Source organism: Pelophylax lessonae (assembly GCF_965119305.1).
Source record: "Pelophylax lessonae genome assembly, chromosome: 2".
Taxonomy (NCBI): Eukaryota; Metazoa; Chordata; class Amphibia; order Anura; family Ranidae; genus Pelophylax; species Pelophylax lessonae.
Window position 1 is genome coordinate 86,657,679 of NC_138769.1, and position 17,903 is coordinate 86,675,581.

Below are 17,903 nucleotides of genomic sequence, written 5' to 3' on the forward strand. Positions count from 1 at the left end.
CCTCAGGCTGGATAATTGGCAGATTCAATAGCTGTCTGTGGAGGAGAGCAGAGAAAAGAGGTGGTGATAAATGCTACACAAGATAAAATAAGTTTATGATCTTTCAACAGTTTCTGTTAGATCTTTTCAACAGGTTAACCACTTAAGCCCCGGAGGATTTGGCTGCTATACGACCAGGGGGTATTTTGCGATTCGGCACTGCGTGACTTTAACGGATAATTGCGCGGTCGTGCGATGCTGTACCTAAACGAATTTGGCGTCCTTTTTTTCCCACAAACAGAGCTTTCTTTTGGCGGTATTTGATCACCTGTGCGATTTTTTTTTTTTTTTTTTTTTGATCACGCGCTATAAACAAAAAAAGAGCGTCAATTTTGCAAAAATGGCAATATTTTTCCCTTTTTTTTTATATGAAATTCCCCCCAAAAAAATGTAAAAATCAAAATTTTTTTAACATTTTCGGCCAATTTGTTTTATGCTACCTATGTTTGGTAAAAAAAAATCGCAAAAAGCGTATTTTGATTGGTTTGCGCAAAAGTTATTGCGTTTACTGACTAAGGGAAAGATTTTTGTCATTTTTGTTGTGTTTTTTTTAACGCGTAATGGCGGCGATCTGCGATTTTTTTTTTTTTTTTTTTTTTTTTTTTTTTTTTTTTTTTTTTTTTTTTTGCGGTACTGCAACATTGCGGCGGACAGATCGGACCCTTGACTGACATTTTTGACACTTGGGGTTACCAGTGACATTTCTACAGTAATCAGTGCTATATATATGCACTGTTACTGTAAAAATACACTGGTAGTGAAGGGGTTAACTTTATTTGAGAGGGAGGGGCTGTGTGTGTCCCTAGGGGCGTGATTCTTACTGTGATTGGCTGTGGCTTCAGCTGTATGCAGAGTGATCAACGGATCTACATAGTAGATCCATATGATCAGCTCTCATACAAAGGGGAGAATGACAGGCAGCTTGTTTACACAAGCTGCCTGACTTTCTCCCTCTCCCCCGCCGATCGCAGAGTGGCCGGCGGACATCGGGTCCGCCGGTCACACGCGCGGGGGGGTCCGTGACCACGCGGGAGCGCGCCTCCGGCGGCGCGCGCTCGCTCCCTAGACCCTCACAAGCTAGTGACGTAGCCCTACGTCACTTTGCCTGTGAGGGGCTGACCGCCGACGTAGATCGGCGTGCGGCGGTCGGCAAGTGGTTAAATCAGAACTACCCCCCCACTGTTTTCAGCCATGGAAGCTGCCATCTTGGCCGTTGTTTGATCTTCAACTGCCATGGGTTCTGCACATTGTGGTCAGTTATGACACCAGCCATTGGATGGATTGAGCGTTCAGTTGTGCAAAACCGATGTGACCGTTACATTCTCAGTATGTTCCCAGAATGTAACTATTTTTTGAAACTTCAATTGATGGGCTTAGTGCTGCTTTAATGTTTGTTTTTGAATGGAAAAATAAAGATTACACATCTTAGGGTCCATTCACACTAGCGCGACTTGTCAGGCGACTTGGTCGCCTGACAAGTCTCGGTCGGTCGCCCTTGAATAGTATAGGAGCGACACTAGTTTAGCAAAAAATGTAAATTTCTGATAAAATCTCATCAATTTTAAAAAGGCTTTCTTCAGCTTCCTACTCAGCCAAATCTTCCTTCGTTTGTGTGTCACCTCCCCCCCCCCCCCCCCCCCAAGGACACTGCAGTTCAGTAAGAAGGTTGCAGCAATAGAGACAGTGTTTGTCACCTGTCTCTGAGGGACAGCTCAATTTTGATTTAGGAGCAGTGCAGCACCACACCATCATAGAAAACTGCATTTGGTGGAATTCACTGGCAGGATTGCCAGGTATTTCTGGGACTTTGCAAGGGGGACAAAGGGAAAGCAGAAAGTGCAGATGCAGTTAGGTCTTGTAACATGTTTAATCCCCCCCCCCCCCCCCTCCCCTTATTGGTTTAACTAGATGGGCTTGTCTTTTTTGACCAGACTATGTAACTGTAACTATGTAATTTACAGATTTAGAATTGCCTTCTCTCTGTAAGGGGTTTTTCAGAGCGAAGCCCCAATCCCCCTTCTTCACGGGTCCCCCACCAGTGCTTCTGTCTCATCCTCTTCTTGGTGGGCCACTATAGGAATCTACTTCCTATTGTGGCACATCTTTGGGTTAGATCCCGAGCTGCACTGCCTGTGTCTATAGACAGACAGCACAGACAGTCTATAGACACAGCAAGGCTTGGCCCTGCTTCCAGCTCTCTCCTAACAGTTTGGGATTGGTGGCAGCAGAAGCCAGTGGCTGCTGTCTGAGGAAGTGAGAATGAGGAAGCAGCTCTGCTTTGTTTTACCTTCATGCAGAGAATGCATAAATGTAAACATTTAGCCTTTACAGCCACTTTTAAGGTCAGGTTGTAGTTGTGCAGACACACATAGCACAATAAAGCCTTTCACATGTTTAGGAATACAGAAATTGTGACTTTGCATCTGACTGATGTTGCTTCATGTTTGACCGCCTCACTTTAACATACTGTAGCAACATGGCTTTTCGAAACTAACTTTGAATGCGGCAGATTTTTTATTTTTTTTTCCCTTCTATGTGTAATGGTATCAGACTCTTCACAAGTTAGTTTTTCTGTTTTAGTCATTTTTCTTCTTTGTGGGTGTTTCAGGACTGGAGCCAAGGCTGAACATTCTTGAGATTGTAAAGCCAGTGGAAACTGTGGAGGTGGTGATTGATCCTGACGCCCATCATGGTGCAGTTGAAGCTCAGATTGTAGAGGAAGCTCAGGTGATCACTCTGGATGATACAAAGCATGTCACTATTCCTGATGAAACCTCTGAACAGGTGACACGATGGGCAGCAGCATTAGAGGGCTACAGAAAGGAACAAGAACGCTTGGGCATACCCTATGGTAAGGACTGTAATGGATGTTGCATGCAGTACTTTATTTTCAGATGCTGGTGAATGTCTGCAATATATTCGTATACAAGAGAAAACTTTTTTAATTTTTTTTTTCTTTTTTAAGCGCCCACAAATCATAGTTTCTAGACACCACCTCATCTATGAGAGAAAAAAAATAATGGATTTTTCACCTATCTTTTCATTGCTGGCTGCAAAAATATACTGTGAATAGCCATTAACTGCAGACTGATATCCTATCCTATCCTAACCTATTCTATCCTGTCTTTTGACTCCACTCTTATGTCAGAATAGACTGGCCCGGATAGCACTTTCCTTACATTCACATCACTTTTGTTATTAGTTATGTTTGCTGTTTATTGTCACTAGCACATCTATACAAGTCAATGCTAGGCAGTGGGCATTTAAACTCCGGTTGCTGGTTGGTAAGCTTGCTGCTTTCCTCAAAGGGCGAATAGTGGTGTATTCTAATGATATGGTACTTATTTCACCCTTGACACTCTTTTGATTGTCAAGAGTCCTAAGAGCAGCACATCATGTGTACCCAATATAAGTGGGAACTTGGTGTCCTAAATTTTATTTAATTTTTTTTTTTTTTTAAATCTTGTGCTTAAAGTGGGACTAAACCCTCCTGTCTTCCGGGAATTGGTGCCATCTTAGTAGCTTTTTATATCTGCTTTTGCCATAGTGCTGTGCATGTGACCAGCTATGACCAGAGCCATTCAAGGGCTTGAAGAGAGCACACTGGCCACTATGACCGCCATCAATGTCAGAGGTGTGCCTTGAATGTAGCATACACTGTGCACACGCTAGTTGGCAGAATGTAAATGAAAACCCTGCAGAAAATAACATTTGTATGATTGAATAAAGATTTAATAACCTTTTATTACTTGAGATTACTTTTGGCGAACGGTTGGATTTAGTTCTGCTTTAACCTCAGTATTGACCTTTGTTGTTCAATTTTTTACAGATCCCATTCAGTGGTCTACAGACCAGGTCCTGCATTGGGTCCTATGGGTATTGAAGGAATTTGGTATATCGGATATCAATGTGAACGCCCTTAGTATTCCAGGGAGGGAGTTGTGTCAAATTAGCCAGGAAGATTTTTTCCAGAGAGTCCCCAGAGGAGAGATTTTGTGGAGTCATCTAGAGCTGCTCAGAAAATGTAAGAAATGCTTCCAAAAGTCTCTAATTCTGTTACTGTATATGAGTAGATGGAAAACTAGTGTGTAAAAAGTGGTCACACAGCCATTTATTAACCTGAAGGATGCTTTGAGTTCAGTATTTTGTATGTTTTCCTAATGCAGGCACCTGCTGCTCCTTTGTATTCTCCAAATGTACTCCTAATCACCTAACAAAGCTCACTGACTATGCTATTGAGTAGAAAATATTTCTACCACCTCCTATGAATAGGACTGTCAGGAAAGCACCTACAGTGTAGATTGAGGTCGAGCTGTGACAGTAAGAACACTTTACTATTTCTGATCCTTAACCACTTGTGCTCCAGGCCTTTTTTTGACACTTTTGTTTACATGTAAAAATCTATTTTTTGCTTGAAAATTTCTTAGGACCCCCCAAACATTTTAGATTTCCTAAAGCAGAGGCCCTAGATAAAACTTTAGTGGGTGTTGCAATTTTTTACATCACGCGTATTTGCCGTTTTTTCCAAACAGTTTTTTTGGGGGAAAAAACACTTCCAAAAAAAAAAAGAGAGAAATTTTAATGCAACAAAAAAAACCACAATACATAACCCAATAATTTGTAAAATATATAAAAGATATTATGCAGAGTAAATGGATATCAAACATTAAAAATTGCGCACGTCTGACGTACATTTTATTCTCAAAGGCAACGCTTGAAAATGCTTTACAGGTTACCATTTTAAATTGGAGGAGGTCTAGTGCTAGAATTACTGCTGTTCTGGCGTTCGTGGCGATGCCTCACATATGTGGGACAATTTTGGTTTGCGTGCATGCGGGACCGACGTGTGTGTTTGCCTTTGTTAGCACAGGAGGACAAGGACACTAAAAAAAATAACTTTTTTAATATCTCTTCTATTGATGTCACAAGGAATGTAAACAGTTCCTCTTTATGGAGACATCTGGGGTCTAGAAGACTCCAAAACCCTCCTCTGCTCTTAAAAGCGTTCAAAATGTCAATATCTGACTCTCTCGGGGGGAGAAGTCTGTCAATGGCGCCAGCTCCGAGTGCGTGCTGAAGCAGCAGGGAACGCCGTCCGGAGAGATGCTAGGAGCCGGCAACTCTCCAACAGCTATGGACAGCTAACCCGCACCACTCGGCCCCCTCCTTCTAACCTCATGGTTTGGAAGCCTCCCGCTGGATTCCCTGACCTGCGCCACCTATCTGCCACCACCGAAGCCGCTGCTGGAGGACTGAGGAAGGGGAGGAGGAAATAAAGTTCAAAGAGTAACTAGTTCCTATATCAAGCAGAATTGGCTTAAGAGACCCCTGGCCCCTCTTGAGGCATCAGACCCCCGGGGACCCCAGCCTAATAAATATGAGAGTGGCAAGGAGGAGAAAAGACAAGGAAAGGAACAACAGAGAGGAGAGTAAAATAAGGAGATGACAGTAGTAAATTTTATGTCTTCTAATGTCCGAGGGATAAAGTCACCAGTAAAGACACAAAAAATTCTGGGGGAAATTAGATATTTAAAAGCAGATATATATATTTTTACAGGAGACTCATATCACCCACTCATCAAACATTAGGTTGTATTCCTGAAACCACCCTATGTGATACTATGCAGACTCATTTAAGAAAAAAATCAAAGGGAGTGGCCATTGGCTTTGCTAGAGGAGTAAGGTTTGTTTTGGAAGAAAGGCTGGCAGACCCGGAGGGAAGATTCCTCTTTTTGAAAGGGAAGTTATATGAGGAAGTTACATTAGTGAACATTTACAGTCCTATCGAGGGCAGGTGGATTACTTGGGGAAGGTTTTGGGGGAATTGATGAATTTCAAAAGGGGAGGGGTGATTCTGGCGGGGGACCTCAACCTGAGGCTCCATCCAAAAATAGTACCTCGCAGTCCCAAAGGAGTAGAAGCCACCAGATAAAGAGGATCAGGAAAAAATATCAATGTCAATTGGCGGACATATGGAGAATTCTCCATCCAAAAGAAAGGGACTATACTTGTTACTCAACTGTACATGGGACATACTCGAGAATTGACTATGTATTGATAGAACATGGATTGAAAGGGGTAATCGAGGCGAAGGTTGGGATCAGGACCTGGTCAGATCACCCCCCTATTACAGTAAAGATGAAAATTATAAGAGCAACCTAAAATGAGTACATGGAAAATGAATGAAGAATTGATAAAGGATAAAAAGTGGGGAAAGGAAATAGAGAAAGAATTGGAACTTCCAAATTAATGATATTGAGGAATCGCCGAAAAATATTATATGGGAAGCACAGAAAGCCTACATGCTGGGACAAAATTGTTTACAAAAATATTCGCAACAAGGATGAAAGGGCTGATGGAGTGGGTACATAGTGACCAAGTGGGCTTTATACCTGGGAGAGATAATGGGGTTAGAACAATCCTCTTGTTGAAACAGATGCTAAAAAATAGGCCCCCCCAAGTTTGATACTATCAATAGATGCTGAAAAAGCATTCGAAAGGGGTCAACTGGGAGTTTATGATAAGAACTGTAGATGCGCTGGGAATAGGACCTAGAATGATGGCATGGATTAAAACACTCTATAGTCACCCTACAGCAAGAGTAAAAATGAATGGGATACTCTCTGAACCATTTGAGATGTACAACGGAACGAGACAAGGATGCCCCTTGTCTCCAATGTTTGTACTCTCTCTGGAACCTCTCTTGGCAACAATAAGAGGAAGCCCGGATGTTAGAGGGGTGGATGTTGGGGAGGTGGAGCATAAAGCCTTTGCAGACGACGAGTTGCTCTACATATCCAACCCAAGGATTACCTTGCCAAATATAATCAAAATTTGAAACAATATGGAGAACCGTCGAATTTAAAAATTAACCAAACAAAATCTGAGATATTGAGTATTAATATGAGCAAACGAGAGAGAGGCTAAAAAGTGAATTTCCCTTTGGAGAAAGGAGGAACTAAAATACATAGGAATTAAATTAACACCTACCTCTGAGAAACTGTATAAGGCAAATTTTCTACCACTATTAAATGAAATAAGAACAGAGAATAAATTAACATCAAGGGTTCTATCATGGATGGGGAGAATAAATATAAAGATGGCAATTCTTCCAAAAATATCGTACAAATTCCAAATGATACCAATACCAATTCCACAGGCATTTTTAAAGACCTTAAAATCATTAATAACTCTGTTTATATGGAAAAATAAACCAAGGATAAAATATGCAACATTAAGTAAAAGTAAACCGCAAGGGGGGTTAGGGTTACCCCATTTCAAAAAACATTACCAAGCTTCAGTTCCTACACGGGGGTTAGAATGGGGTAAAAAGAGTGGAAATGCTGGGTAAAAATGGAAAACACTATGAGTGACACGCACTTAGGGAAAATTATGTGGATCCCACCACAATATAGAAAGTTGAATGTTAATACTCGTATAATTACACGTCAGGCACTGAAAATATGGGATATGATGCACACTAGAGAAAAATGGAAATATAATTCACCTTTGATACCATTACAAGACACACAATTTTTTGCACCAGGGGAGGGAGTATGGTAAATAGATTGGAGATGAAGATGTACAGTTAAGATGTATTGGAGAAGGGAAAAATTATCACTTTTTTAGATTTAAAACAAAAAAAATGAACTGGAAAGTAAATGAGTGGAGGTACATAAAATGATGATTGCAGAGATGAAGCTGACAGGACCCCCACTCATAGAAAAATGGGAAAGGGAATTGGGTTTACGCAGTGAGGGGCTTCAATGGGGAAAAAAGTATGAAGCTTGTACACAACTCAGCAATAGATATAAATACAGCAGAAATGAATTATAAACTTATCTCCAGATGGTATAACACCCCGGACAAAGTTGGGAGATACCAACTGGAGAGCTCGAAATACTGCTGGCGGGGATGTAAGGTAGTAGGTACAATAGCACATATATGGTGGGATTGGCCGAAAATTTAAAAATATTGGAGAGAAGTGTTAATCTTGATTAAAAAATTTACAAACGTATATATCCCAGAAGACCCCTGGATCGGTTTGTTTCACAGTACAAAAATGTTGGCAAAACAATATAAAAAAAACATTTAATTCCTCACTTGTTAAATTCTGCAAAAAGTTTAATACCCTTAAATTGGCAAAAAGACCCCCCCCCCCCCCCCCGTTTAAAGATTGGATTAAGAAGGTGGAAAAGACGAGAAAACTAGAATCTCTAAGAAGCTGGGGGAAGAGGAACAAGGGGAATGGGAAGAGATCTGGGAGGAATGGCAAAAATGTAAAGAAACGGGGGATTACATAAAGATATGGGGAGAGTAAGTAGAGGTGGGGAGGGTGGGGGCGACTAGTATAACTAGCTCTGAGAAGGAAAAGGTATAGATCTGATGGGAATATTTTGATAAATATGATGTGATTAATAACATATTTAAGATGAAATGTATGTAATAAATTTTATGAGAGAAATAACCAATAAAGAAATATAAAAAAAAAATGTCAAGATCTGTTTTTGAATGCGTTTTTTTTTTTTTTTTAAATGGTGCAGTTGACACCCGGCTTAGCTGGAAGTGATGTCATGACATCGCTTCTGGGTTATCACAAACAGCCAATCCTGGGTTTGCTTGGCTGTCAGGCCAGCCAGTGGACATGCTGTAGGCATCATCCCACAAAAAGTCCAGCGACCTACGGGTACTTTGCTAGCCATTAAGTGGTTAAAGACCTGTGACTAAAAGGCAGCTGTATATCTACAAGGCCTACAATTAAAAAAAGAAAAAAAAAAAAAGCTTCTTATAAAAATGACATTTAAAAATCAGTATTCCTATTATATGTTCCATGTATAGTCTAGCAGTGTATTGTAGAAGCGCTACTGCTATACTCTTTTTAGACAGCTCATGTGTTCTACCTTTTCTCCATTCTGGCACTGCAGCCTCCAACGGACTTCTGCTTACATTTCCAGAAATTTTCAGATTCCTGTGGCTCCCTCTTTGTCCCTACATTAAAGACTGTGTCCTGTAGTGACATAGAAGTTAAAGGCTGGGGGCCACAGTTAGTGTCTGGCATAGGCTGCAGTGCTGGAATGGAGGGAAGTTAGAGGCCATTGGAAAGGTTGGTATAGTAGTACAAAGAATTGTTTTAGAGACTGACAGGGTTACTTTAAGTTGTTCTAGTTGTTGTTCCATTGGCTTTTTTACTTTTTGCATAAAACAATCTCACACTACATTTACTGGCATACAATCCATTGCAGTCCTCTGTTTTTGTCAACCTAACTTAAATTTAAATCAAGAGCTGCAGTTAAAGGCCTCTTCCAGTGGTTAGACTTCCAAAGATGGCCGCACAGTAGTTAGATTTTTCATTGACCTGATTTGCTCTTGGCTAATTTTACTGATCTATCAGCTTTTTTTTATTACCCGGTATAATAAATGCTGCATATAAACAGTCGTTCATTTTTATTTTCTCCAGATGTGTTGGCTAGCCAAGAACATGGAGAAATTGCTACAGTTACTATTGATCAACGTAAGTAAATTCATATTTTTAGTATGTATTTCAGCGTTGTGTTGTATTATTTAAGACCGCAATAAATATTATTGCACATTTTTGATAGAATGGATGAAGGTAAAAAAAACCTGAGTGCAGCCTCCCCCCTCAGCCCACCCCCCCCCCCCTTATAATAACCTAAGTCCAATTATGTGCACAAGAACTGACGTTCTCTCACTTTTGGTGGTCCCCAGGGGTTCTGCCACAAATAAACTTTGTGGCTGATGTATACTGCTCAATGTTCTCAGTGTGTACGGACAGTCATTACTGTCACCATGCATTGATACCCAATGGCTGCTCTGTAGTTTCTGGCGTCTGTGAACTCAGAGGGAATCACAAGGACTAGTGCAGAGAGGGAGGTGGAAGAAGGTGAGGACTTCACCTTCACCATGGGGTGGGGGCAGAGCCGGAACATTGTATGTGTATAAGGCAGGAGTGTGATCCGGGGGAGGGGGGAAGCCAGAGCATTGTGTATATACGGCTTGTAAAATTCATGTTATTGGTCCGCAGGATTCAAAATTGTGGGATTAGTGGTTCATGAGGTCCGAAAGGTTGACTACCACTGGCTTAGACTGCTGTAAGTCACAGCCAGTGAGAGGGCGGGGCCAAGCTGCACTGAGAGTCACTGTGTGGCTCAGAAGCATGCACCAATGCGCCCCATAGCAAGCGGCTTGCTATAGTGGGTGGATAGGGGCCAGGGACACCAGTGGGCGAACAAGAACAGGAGGATTCATTGCACAGAGCAGATAAGTATGACCTGTATGTTTGTAAAAACATAAATATTTTAGGATCACTTTAATCAAGATATTTTTTCATGTGAGAAATGGAAGTTTTTTTTTTATCTTTTATTTTTTTTGTGACAAGATAGTATTTGCCCATTTACTACACCTAAGACTCGTTTACCAATCTTGTTTTATTACAGCTGTACAGATAATCCCAGGATCTCTTGCAAATACAACTCCCACAACAACTATTAAAGTCATAAACACTCAAACCAAAGTGGCCAAAGTGCAGCGGGCCCCTCGCATATCTGGAGAAGACAGAAGTTCTCCTGGTAACAGGACAGGTACATAAAATCTTATGCTGATTTACATTGCTGGTGGGTATTCTGAATGTGCTTGACTAGAATGTATCGCAAACAAATTATACATTTATGTGAATAGCAGCTTATTTAATTTTTATATTTCTTGAACTTTGAGTTCATTGCCATGCTGAAAATGGCAACAGTCCTTCATTGATCAGCCGTTGAAGGAGCATTGCTTTTGCTCAAAGTGGTTTCTTTCCTCCATTTATGGAGATTTGCCTCCAATGGAGCCCATCAATCTAGATGTAAGTGTTGGTTCACCTTAGCATGTTTTATAGATTTTGCATGCCCTGCTTCCAACATAGGCAAGAACAAAAGGGTTAGAAATGTCACAGAAATGGCTAGAAATGTTTCTTGTGTGGAGATATTTACCTAGAGTGAATGGCTAGTATGTTGTCATTGATCCCATCTCATTGCTTTCTGTTTGTAGGTAATAATGGTCAGATCCAGCTATGGCAGTTCCTGCTGGAGCTTCTCACGGACAAAGATGCCAGAGACTGTATCTCATGGGTAGGGGATGAAGGAGAGTTCAAATTAAACCAGCCAGAGCTTGTTGCTCAAAAATGGGGCCAGCGCAAAAATAAGCCCACTATGAACTACGAGAAGTTGAGTCGTGCACTTCGGTAAGAATTCTACTTTCCCTTTATCTTTGCAGAGCTAATTATAATGTGTAAAATAGGAATTTAGGTGAAATACTTGTCAAAGAAGAACTGCAGGGTTGTAGCATGTCTGGTTACATACAGTGGCAAGACAAAAGTATGTGAACCCTTTTGGCGTTTAACTTTTTTTTTTTTGCAGTAATTTGCCATAAAATGGGCTGCGATCCTCCCCTTAAGCTGATCATAGACTGTTTTACTCTCAGCTCATTAAGCAGGAAGCGGCCAAGATTTGAACCATGTATGGGCAGGCTGAATCTACCCAAGTTGATCAAACAACCTGTCATATTTTACATGCAATTATTGCTAACAGCAGTTATCAAAGGGATCCAGTTTGAGCCCAGACTTTTAACCACTTGACGACCGCCCTATATCCATTTTACTACAGGGCGGCTGCGCAGGATTATGGGTTTGTGTATATATCCTGCATTTCTGGGTATGGGGTGCGAGTGTGCCCTGCCAGAGACTTGCTCCCGCTGTGATTCCATACAGTGGGAGATGGGTGACCCAATGTCCGTCAGCACCCGCTGATCATTCAAGACCCAGGCCGAATGGCGATATGTCTTTGTAAACAAGGCAGATAGCAGTTCTGTCAGTAAGGAAGGCATTGATCCTGTGTTCCTACATAGCAGGAACATGGATCAATGCCTTGCCCTAGTAAAAGCACCACAGTGCACAAACATTGGCTAGACACAGTTAACCCTTTGTTCGCCAGTGCATATTTTTAGCATTGATCACTCTTAGTATCACTGGTCCACAAAAAGTGTCTAATTTGTATGCAATATCGCAGTCCCACTTTGTCGCTGACCGCCGCCATTACTAGTAAAATAAAAATTCCTTTAAAGGGGTTGTAAAGGCAGAAGGTTTTTTATCCTAATGCATTCTGTGCATCAAGATACAAATATTCTGTGTGCTAATACTTACCTGAGCCCATCTCTATCCAGCGACATTGCAGGAGAGTGTCCCAGCTGCCCTGGACTCCCCCTCCTTATTGGCTGAGACAGCAGCGTTGACGCAATTGGCTCCCACTGCTGCCAATGAAAGTCAGTCCTCCAATCAGGAGAGAGGAGGCAGGCCAGGTTGTAGCTCGGTGTCTGAATTGACACAGGGAGCTGTGACTCAGCTCGGGGTGCCTGTGGGGGCACTCAACAGGAGGGAGGTGCCAGGAGCACAGAAGAGGGACCTGAGGAGGAGGATCCAGGCCACTCGTGCAAAACAAACTGCACAGAGCAGGCAAGTATAACATGTCTGTTTAAAACAAAAAAAACTTTACAATCACTTAATGAGTCCCATAGTTTGTAGACACTAACTTTTTTGCAAACCAATCAAATGTATGCTTATTGATTTGTTTGTAAAAAAAAAAAAAAAAAAAAATATTGGCCTTAATTGATGAAGAAATTTGATTTCTCTTTCGTTTGTTGACGGTCACAGCTTCAGATCTTCATAACTGTTGGGTTAAACTGCCCCCTACAGATTGGGACACTAGGCAGAAAAAAGTCTGGCTATGCCCATGGACAGTCCCAGGGGGTATAGTTCCATTCTCTGCTCTGCATAGTCAGGAGTGTGTACCTAGTTTCTTGCTGGGATCTTTGGTCCTGGCAATTTTTTCTTTGTAGATAGAATTTTTTTTTTTTTCTCCTGGATTTTTCCTGTGAGATCTACAATCCCAACTGCTGGATTGGGCGACGGGCTGGATAATCTAGATCCAGTGGCCACCCCAGTATGGCCAGCAAGCGCGTGACATAGCCCTGCTGGACAGTGGCTGGCCTGCGAGTTAGGGCTCTTTCACACGGGCGTTCCGTATGTCCGTTTTTCACCCCATCCGTTTGCGGATGAAAAACGGACATAATGTATCTCTATGTAAATACGGATGTCATCAGATGATCATCCTCTGACATCCGTTTTTTGTCAGTTCAGTTCAGTTCAGTTTTTTTGAACGGAGGAGAACCCTATTTTTTCTTCCTTTCAAAAAACGGAACTGAAGCAAAAACGGATGTTAGTGGTGTCATCCGCAGACATCCGTATTTACATAGACATGCATTATGTCAGTTTTTCATCCGCAAACGGATGGGATGAAAAACGGACATACGGACCGGATGACACAAGTGTCATCCGTTTCCGTTACATAAAAAAAAAGGACCTGATCGGGCAAAAAAAAAGGAACGCCCGTGTGAAAGAGCCCTTAAACGCCTCGTGAGGTCATGTACAACCAGCGTTCCTCCTGGCCAGCAATCCTGGTATGCTGATTAGCTGTCTCACTCTGCCTCTGGAGGGTTTTGGGGTGGACATGGGCCCCTCCTTGGGACGGTCCCTCATCTTTCCCCCTTCACATATGTTGGGGCGGTCTGGTCCACCTACTGGGGGTTGGGGGTAGGGCGCTATGCTGGCGATTGGGGCCAGAAGGGGGGGGGGGTGCGCCGCCGGCATACGGGTGATTGACTTGGGGGCGGGGGGTTGTTTGTACCTGGTAGGAGCCAGGATCCCTGTAAGCCTCCTGGTGCCACCATTTTGTTGTAGCCTGTGTTTCTATACACAATGGCCATGTTTGTGTAGTCCAGTGGCCATTTTGCAGTGGTTTGCCATTGAAAATAGCAGCGCCCATGACAGTGGAGCCCTGTGGGTGGCTATATTGGTGGTGGGAGCCCCTCCTTATGCCCTGGTGCTGACTCCTGGATCCTTTCACTTCTTGATCGCTGCAGGTGGAGTGCAGACTATCCTGGTGGCTGCAGGTGCCTGTTTCTGCTGGGTGGTGAGTCTGGTGGGGTTCTCTCCCTCTGCTGATGATCACTTGGTGCTTGTGCCTGGTGACCGGGTGGTGCTGCCAGCGTGGTGGGGGTTGTCCCTTGCAGTGTTTTACACATTTTTTTGTTGGGTCCACCTAATGACTCATGGAGTCTTTGGAGCACATCTCCCCACCTGATCCCCTCTCAGGCTGCGGAGCCCTCTGGGTCTCAGTCTGCCCTGGCGGCCATGACGGTGGTCCTGCAGTCACTGGTGCCAAAAGTGGATGTGGCTCTCCAAAAGAGATCCAGTAAAAAGCGCCCCCCGCCTTCACTTGCTTCCTCTGCATCCTCAGACTGAGGCTGAATTGGCTGCCGCGGATGCGAGTCAGCCCATGGGGGTTTGCGTCCACGCACTTCGGGTGCTCTGATAGTGAGGATGATTCCTCTTCCACTACATTTGCGCAGGAAAAGGCACTTGTGGAGGCACTGATTGTATTAGTGCGCGCCAATGCAATTTGGCACCCACAACCATCCAAGGTGACTAAGGTGTTCCCCTTTCCTGCCTATTTCGACGAGGTTGTCGCTAGTCAGTGGTTGGGATAACTAAGCGTTTCGCTAAGAGGTATCCTTTTGAGGAGTCCCTCAAGAAACTGACCTTTCCACCGGTGATGTTTTTCTCAGGTTTCCAGGTTGAATAAGATCACATTGCTACCAGTGGGGGATGCTCCGTCTTAAGACTCTGTAGACAGGAAGGCTGACTCCTTGGTCCGATACCTTTTCACCGTGGCAGGTTCAATTTTGAGGCCGGTTTTTGCCATAACCTTGGTCTCTCAGACCTTAACGGAATGGGTGAAGCTTTTGCGTCCGGATTTAGAAGGGTGTCAGCAACCCCCTGAGCTGGTGGGTTACAGTATATCTGTGATGCCTCCCTGGATGCGGCCCCTTTAGCCTGCAGGGTGTCGTGACAGCGGTCACTCTGCACTGCATGATCTGGTTGAAATGCTGGTATGCGGACCAGGCCTCCAAAAAGGTGCTGACAGATCTCCCCTTCGTGGGGGACCACTTGTTCGCAGCTTCCATGGAAGAGATCATAAGAAGTCTCATGGGAGCCAGGAGCTCCCTACTTCCGCAGGGTACAAAAACCAAAGAGCCTTGCCGCAAACGTGGTCCTGTCTTCTCGGCTCGCAAGCGCCCCTTTCGTTCTGCAGGGTCGCAGGACAAGAGTTCAAAGACCTCCCATGCCCTCTTGGGAGGTTCCAAGAGACCCTGGGTTAGTAAGTCAAAAGCGGGCTCCGCTGGACCCGCAGACAAATTCTCTTCTTCCTGAAGGGGTGCCCTCACCTGTACATGGGGTGGGGGGGGGGGACATCTTCGCTTCTTTCCGGACCTGTGGACCTCTTTCATAAAAGACAGATGGGTCTGCGAGTTGACCCGGTCTGGTTACAAGATCAGGTTTTGGTCCTTGCCCCCAGCAAAGGTTCTTTCCTTCCAACCTGCGCCTTTCCCTGGACCGGCTTCAGGGCCTTCTCGGGGCGGATCAGGATCTGCTCTCACAAGGAGTCATTGTACCAGTCCCAGATTCTGAACGTTTTCAGGGGTTTTATTCAAACTTATTTACTGTTCCCAGGAAGGAGGGCAAGGTCCATCCAATCTTGGACCTCACTTGTGTGGGACTGCCAAATTCCTACAGTGATTTTAAGCTTCTGACATTTTAAAAAAGAAAAACCAAAGTTCCTCTTTAAAGTAGAACTATAGGCAAAACTTTTTTTTTTTTTTTTCTTTCTATTTTGGATAGAGTAAGGGAGGGTTATAACCCACCAGATCCCCCCCCCCCCCCTCCCCACAATCTGTGTCCCAGTGTGGAGATTTTTTTTCACTTTCTGTCCCATACCCAAACAAAGTGAGGAAATTACTGAAAATGAACTGCATTGCGACCCACCATTCTATACCACTTCTGTAAGCGAGAGACGTCGCGGATTACTTTCTTGAGTGGGTGCTTTGTTATGCTTAGCTGCTGCCGCGTCACCCAGACCAGAGAGCTGTTTTCTATGCATGCCACACGCACCCTAGAGCTGTATACAGGTTTCTTTTATGCAAGTAAAGATTTAATAAAAATTTTCCAAAATGTTTTTTTAATTTTTTGATGCTTATGTGGCACCCTGCTTTATTTTTTGCTTTATTACCTGGTTACAAAGTTTGAGAAAAATTGCAGTGTCAATCTCTTAATGTGATTGACTCTTTGGGAGTATCTCACCAAGAATGAAATGTTTGCTGCAGAGGACGCCTAAAATCTGACCTGTATCTTAGTGCAGACTTCTGGGAAAATCGGTGAGCCAGTTCCACAAGCAGGAAATTATATTTTTGAGAGGAGTTCCATAAAACAGCTGTGTACAGAAATGCCTCCAGGTTTCCTTGTGTTTAAAACCGCATAGCAAATTGAAAGGAAAAGGACGTTTTTAATGTTTAAAATTACAATCTGACGTGTGTAGCAGTTTTGGAAGATATAAAGAGATGGGTATGCATATAATTTTATGAAAACAGTATTTTTAATTTGGCTTTTTCATTTGTTTACCTTCTCCCAGATATTACTATGACGGTGACATGATCTGTAAAGTTCAAGGGAAGAGATTTGTCTACAAATTTGTGTGCGATCTGAAGACTCTGATTGGTTACAGTGCAGCTGAGCTGAGCCGCTTAGTGTCGGAGTGTGAGCAAAAGAAAATGGCCAAGCTGCAGTTACATGGCATTGCACAGCCAGTCACAGCCGTAGCTTTGGCAACAGCATCACTGCAATCAGAGAAAGACAACTGAGCACTTGGTGGGCAAAACTTCTAGGGTGTGAGACCCCTGCCTCTCCGGAGCCCGAAGCCCTTTATTTTCAGACTGTACAGTGTTTGGCATGATTTTCTACAGAGGACTTTAACAAATTTGGAACTTGTTAACTTTTCGTATTACAAGTTTCTTTGCAAGAGCCCTTAATTTAAGGGAGCATGATATATTTTATATATTTTGAATATGAACTTATCAGTGATTTACACTTTTTAGTCAGGTTGTCGCTCCCTTCCAATAATGAACATTTGTCATCTCAGCTAGAATGACTTCCCTCGCCCATTACTTTTTTTTTTCTGGTTTATTAATCTGCCGGTCCTTGTCATTATTATATATATATTTTTTTTTAAAGATCAACTGCTTTTTTCCCCCCCTCTGCTTTAACACTATAAAGTATTGTTTTCATATTTTGTTTTAAAGCTTTTGTTTTGCGCTTTATAATCCAAGATGCCTTTTTCTAACATTTGAAAATAAGGTAACTTTTTGTGCACCTGTCATTTCGTAGCAAACAATATGTAATATGATCAGAAAGACACGAGCTTTTATTTTAACCTAATGAAAGAAAAAAAAAAATGCTGTCTGTGATAAGATTCGAGTGGTTGTAAATGCTGACATTTTTACCTTAACGCATTCTCTGTATTAAGGTAAAATAAACTTTCAGTGCCGGGTCACACTTATGCGATGCTTGAAGGCTGCAAATTCGCAGGCTGTTCCCGCATCGCAAACACACCCCTGGCAGTTCACACTGCCATATGCGATACGCTGGGGGTGTCAATGAAATGTTAACAACACCCCCAGTTTGATCGCATATTGCAGTGCGATCTTTACAGTTTGCACAGGATCGGATCGCACAAGTGTGAACCACTGTGCGATCTGATCCTGATGCGGCTGAAAAAAAGGGTCCTGTGCGACTTTGGTGCGGGTGCAGTGCGAATTTAGCCATACAAAGTGTATGGCTGAATTCGCACCGCACAGCCGATCGCATGCAATGAAGGAGCAGTGCGCTCTGATATTACATGCGATCGCCACAGCCGCAAGAA

The 17,903-nt window shown here is 43.1% G+C and overlaps 1 protein-coding gene across 1 annotated transcript in view; it reads left to right on the forward strand.

The window, feature by feature from the left end:
- Positions 1-17,203, forward strand: part of GABPA (GA binding protein transcription factor subunit alpha) — a 47,710-nt gene extending 30,507 nt beyond the window's left edge. Inside the window, exons 5-10 of the mRNA XM_082246875.1 lie at positions 2,648-2,890; positions 3,869-4,063; positions 9,497-9,550; positions 10,494-10,637; positions 11,086-11,278; positions 16,617-17,203. Of these exons, the coding sequence (XP_082103001.1) occupies positions 2,648-2,890; positions 3,869-4,063; positions 9,497-9,550; positions 10,494-10,637; positions 11,086-11,278; positions 16,617-16,845 (1,058 nt within the window). The 3' untranslated portion in view covers positions 16,846-17,203. The remainder of the gene's footprint in view (positions 1-2,647; positions 2,891-3,868; positions 4,064-9,496; positions 9,551-10,493; positions 10,638-11,085; positions 11,279-16,616) is intronic.
- The last annotated feature ends 700 nt before the right edge of the window (positions 17,204-17,903 follow it).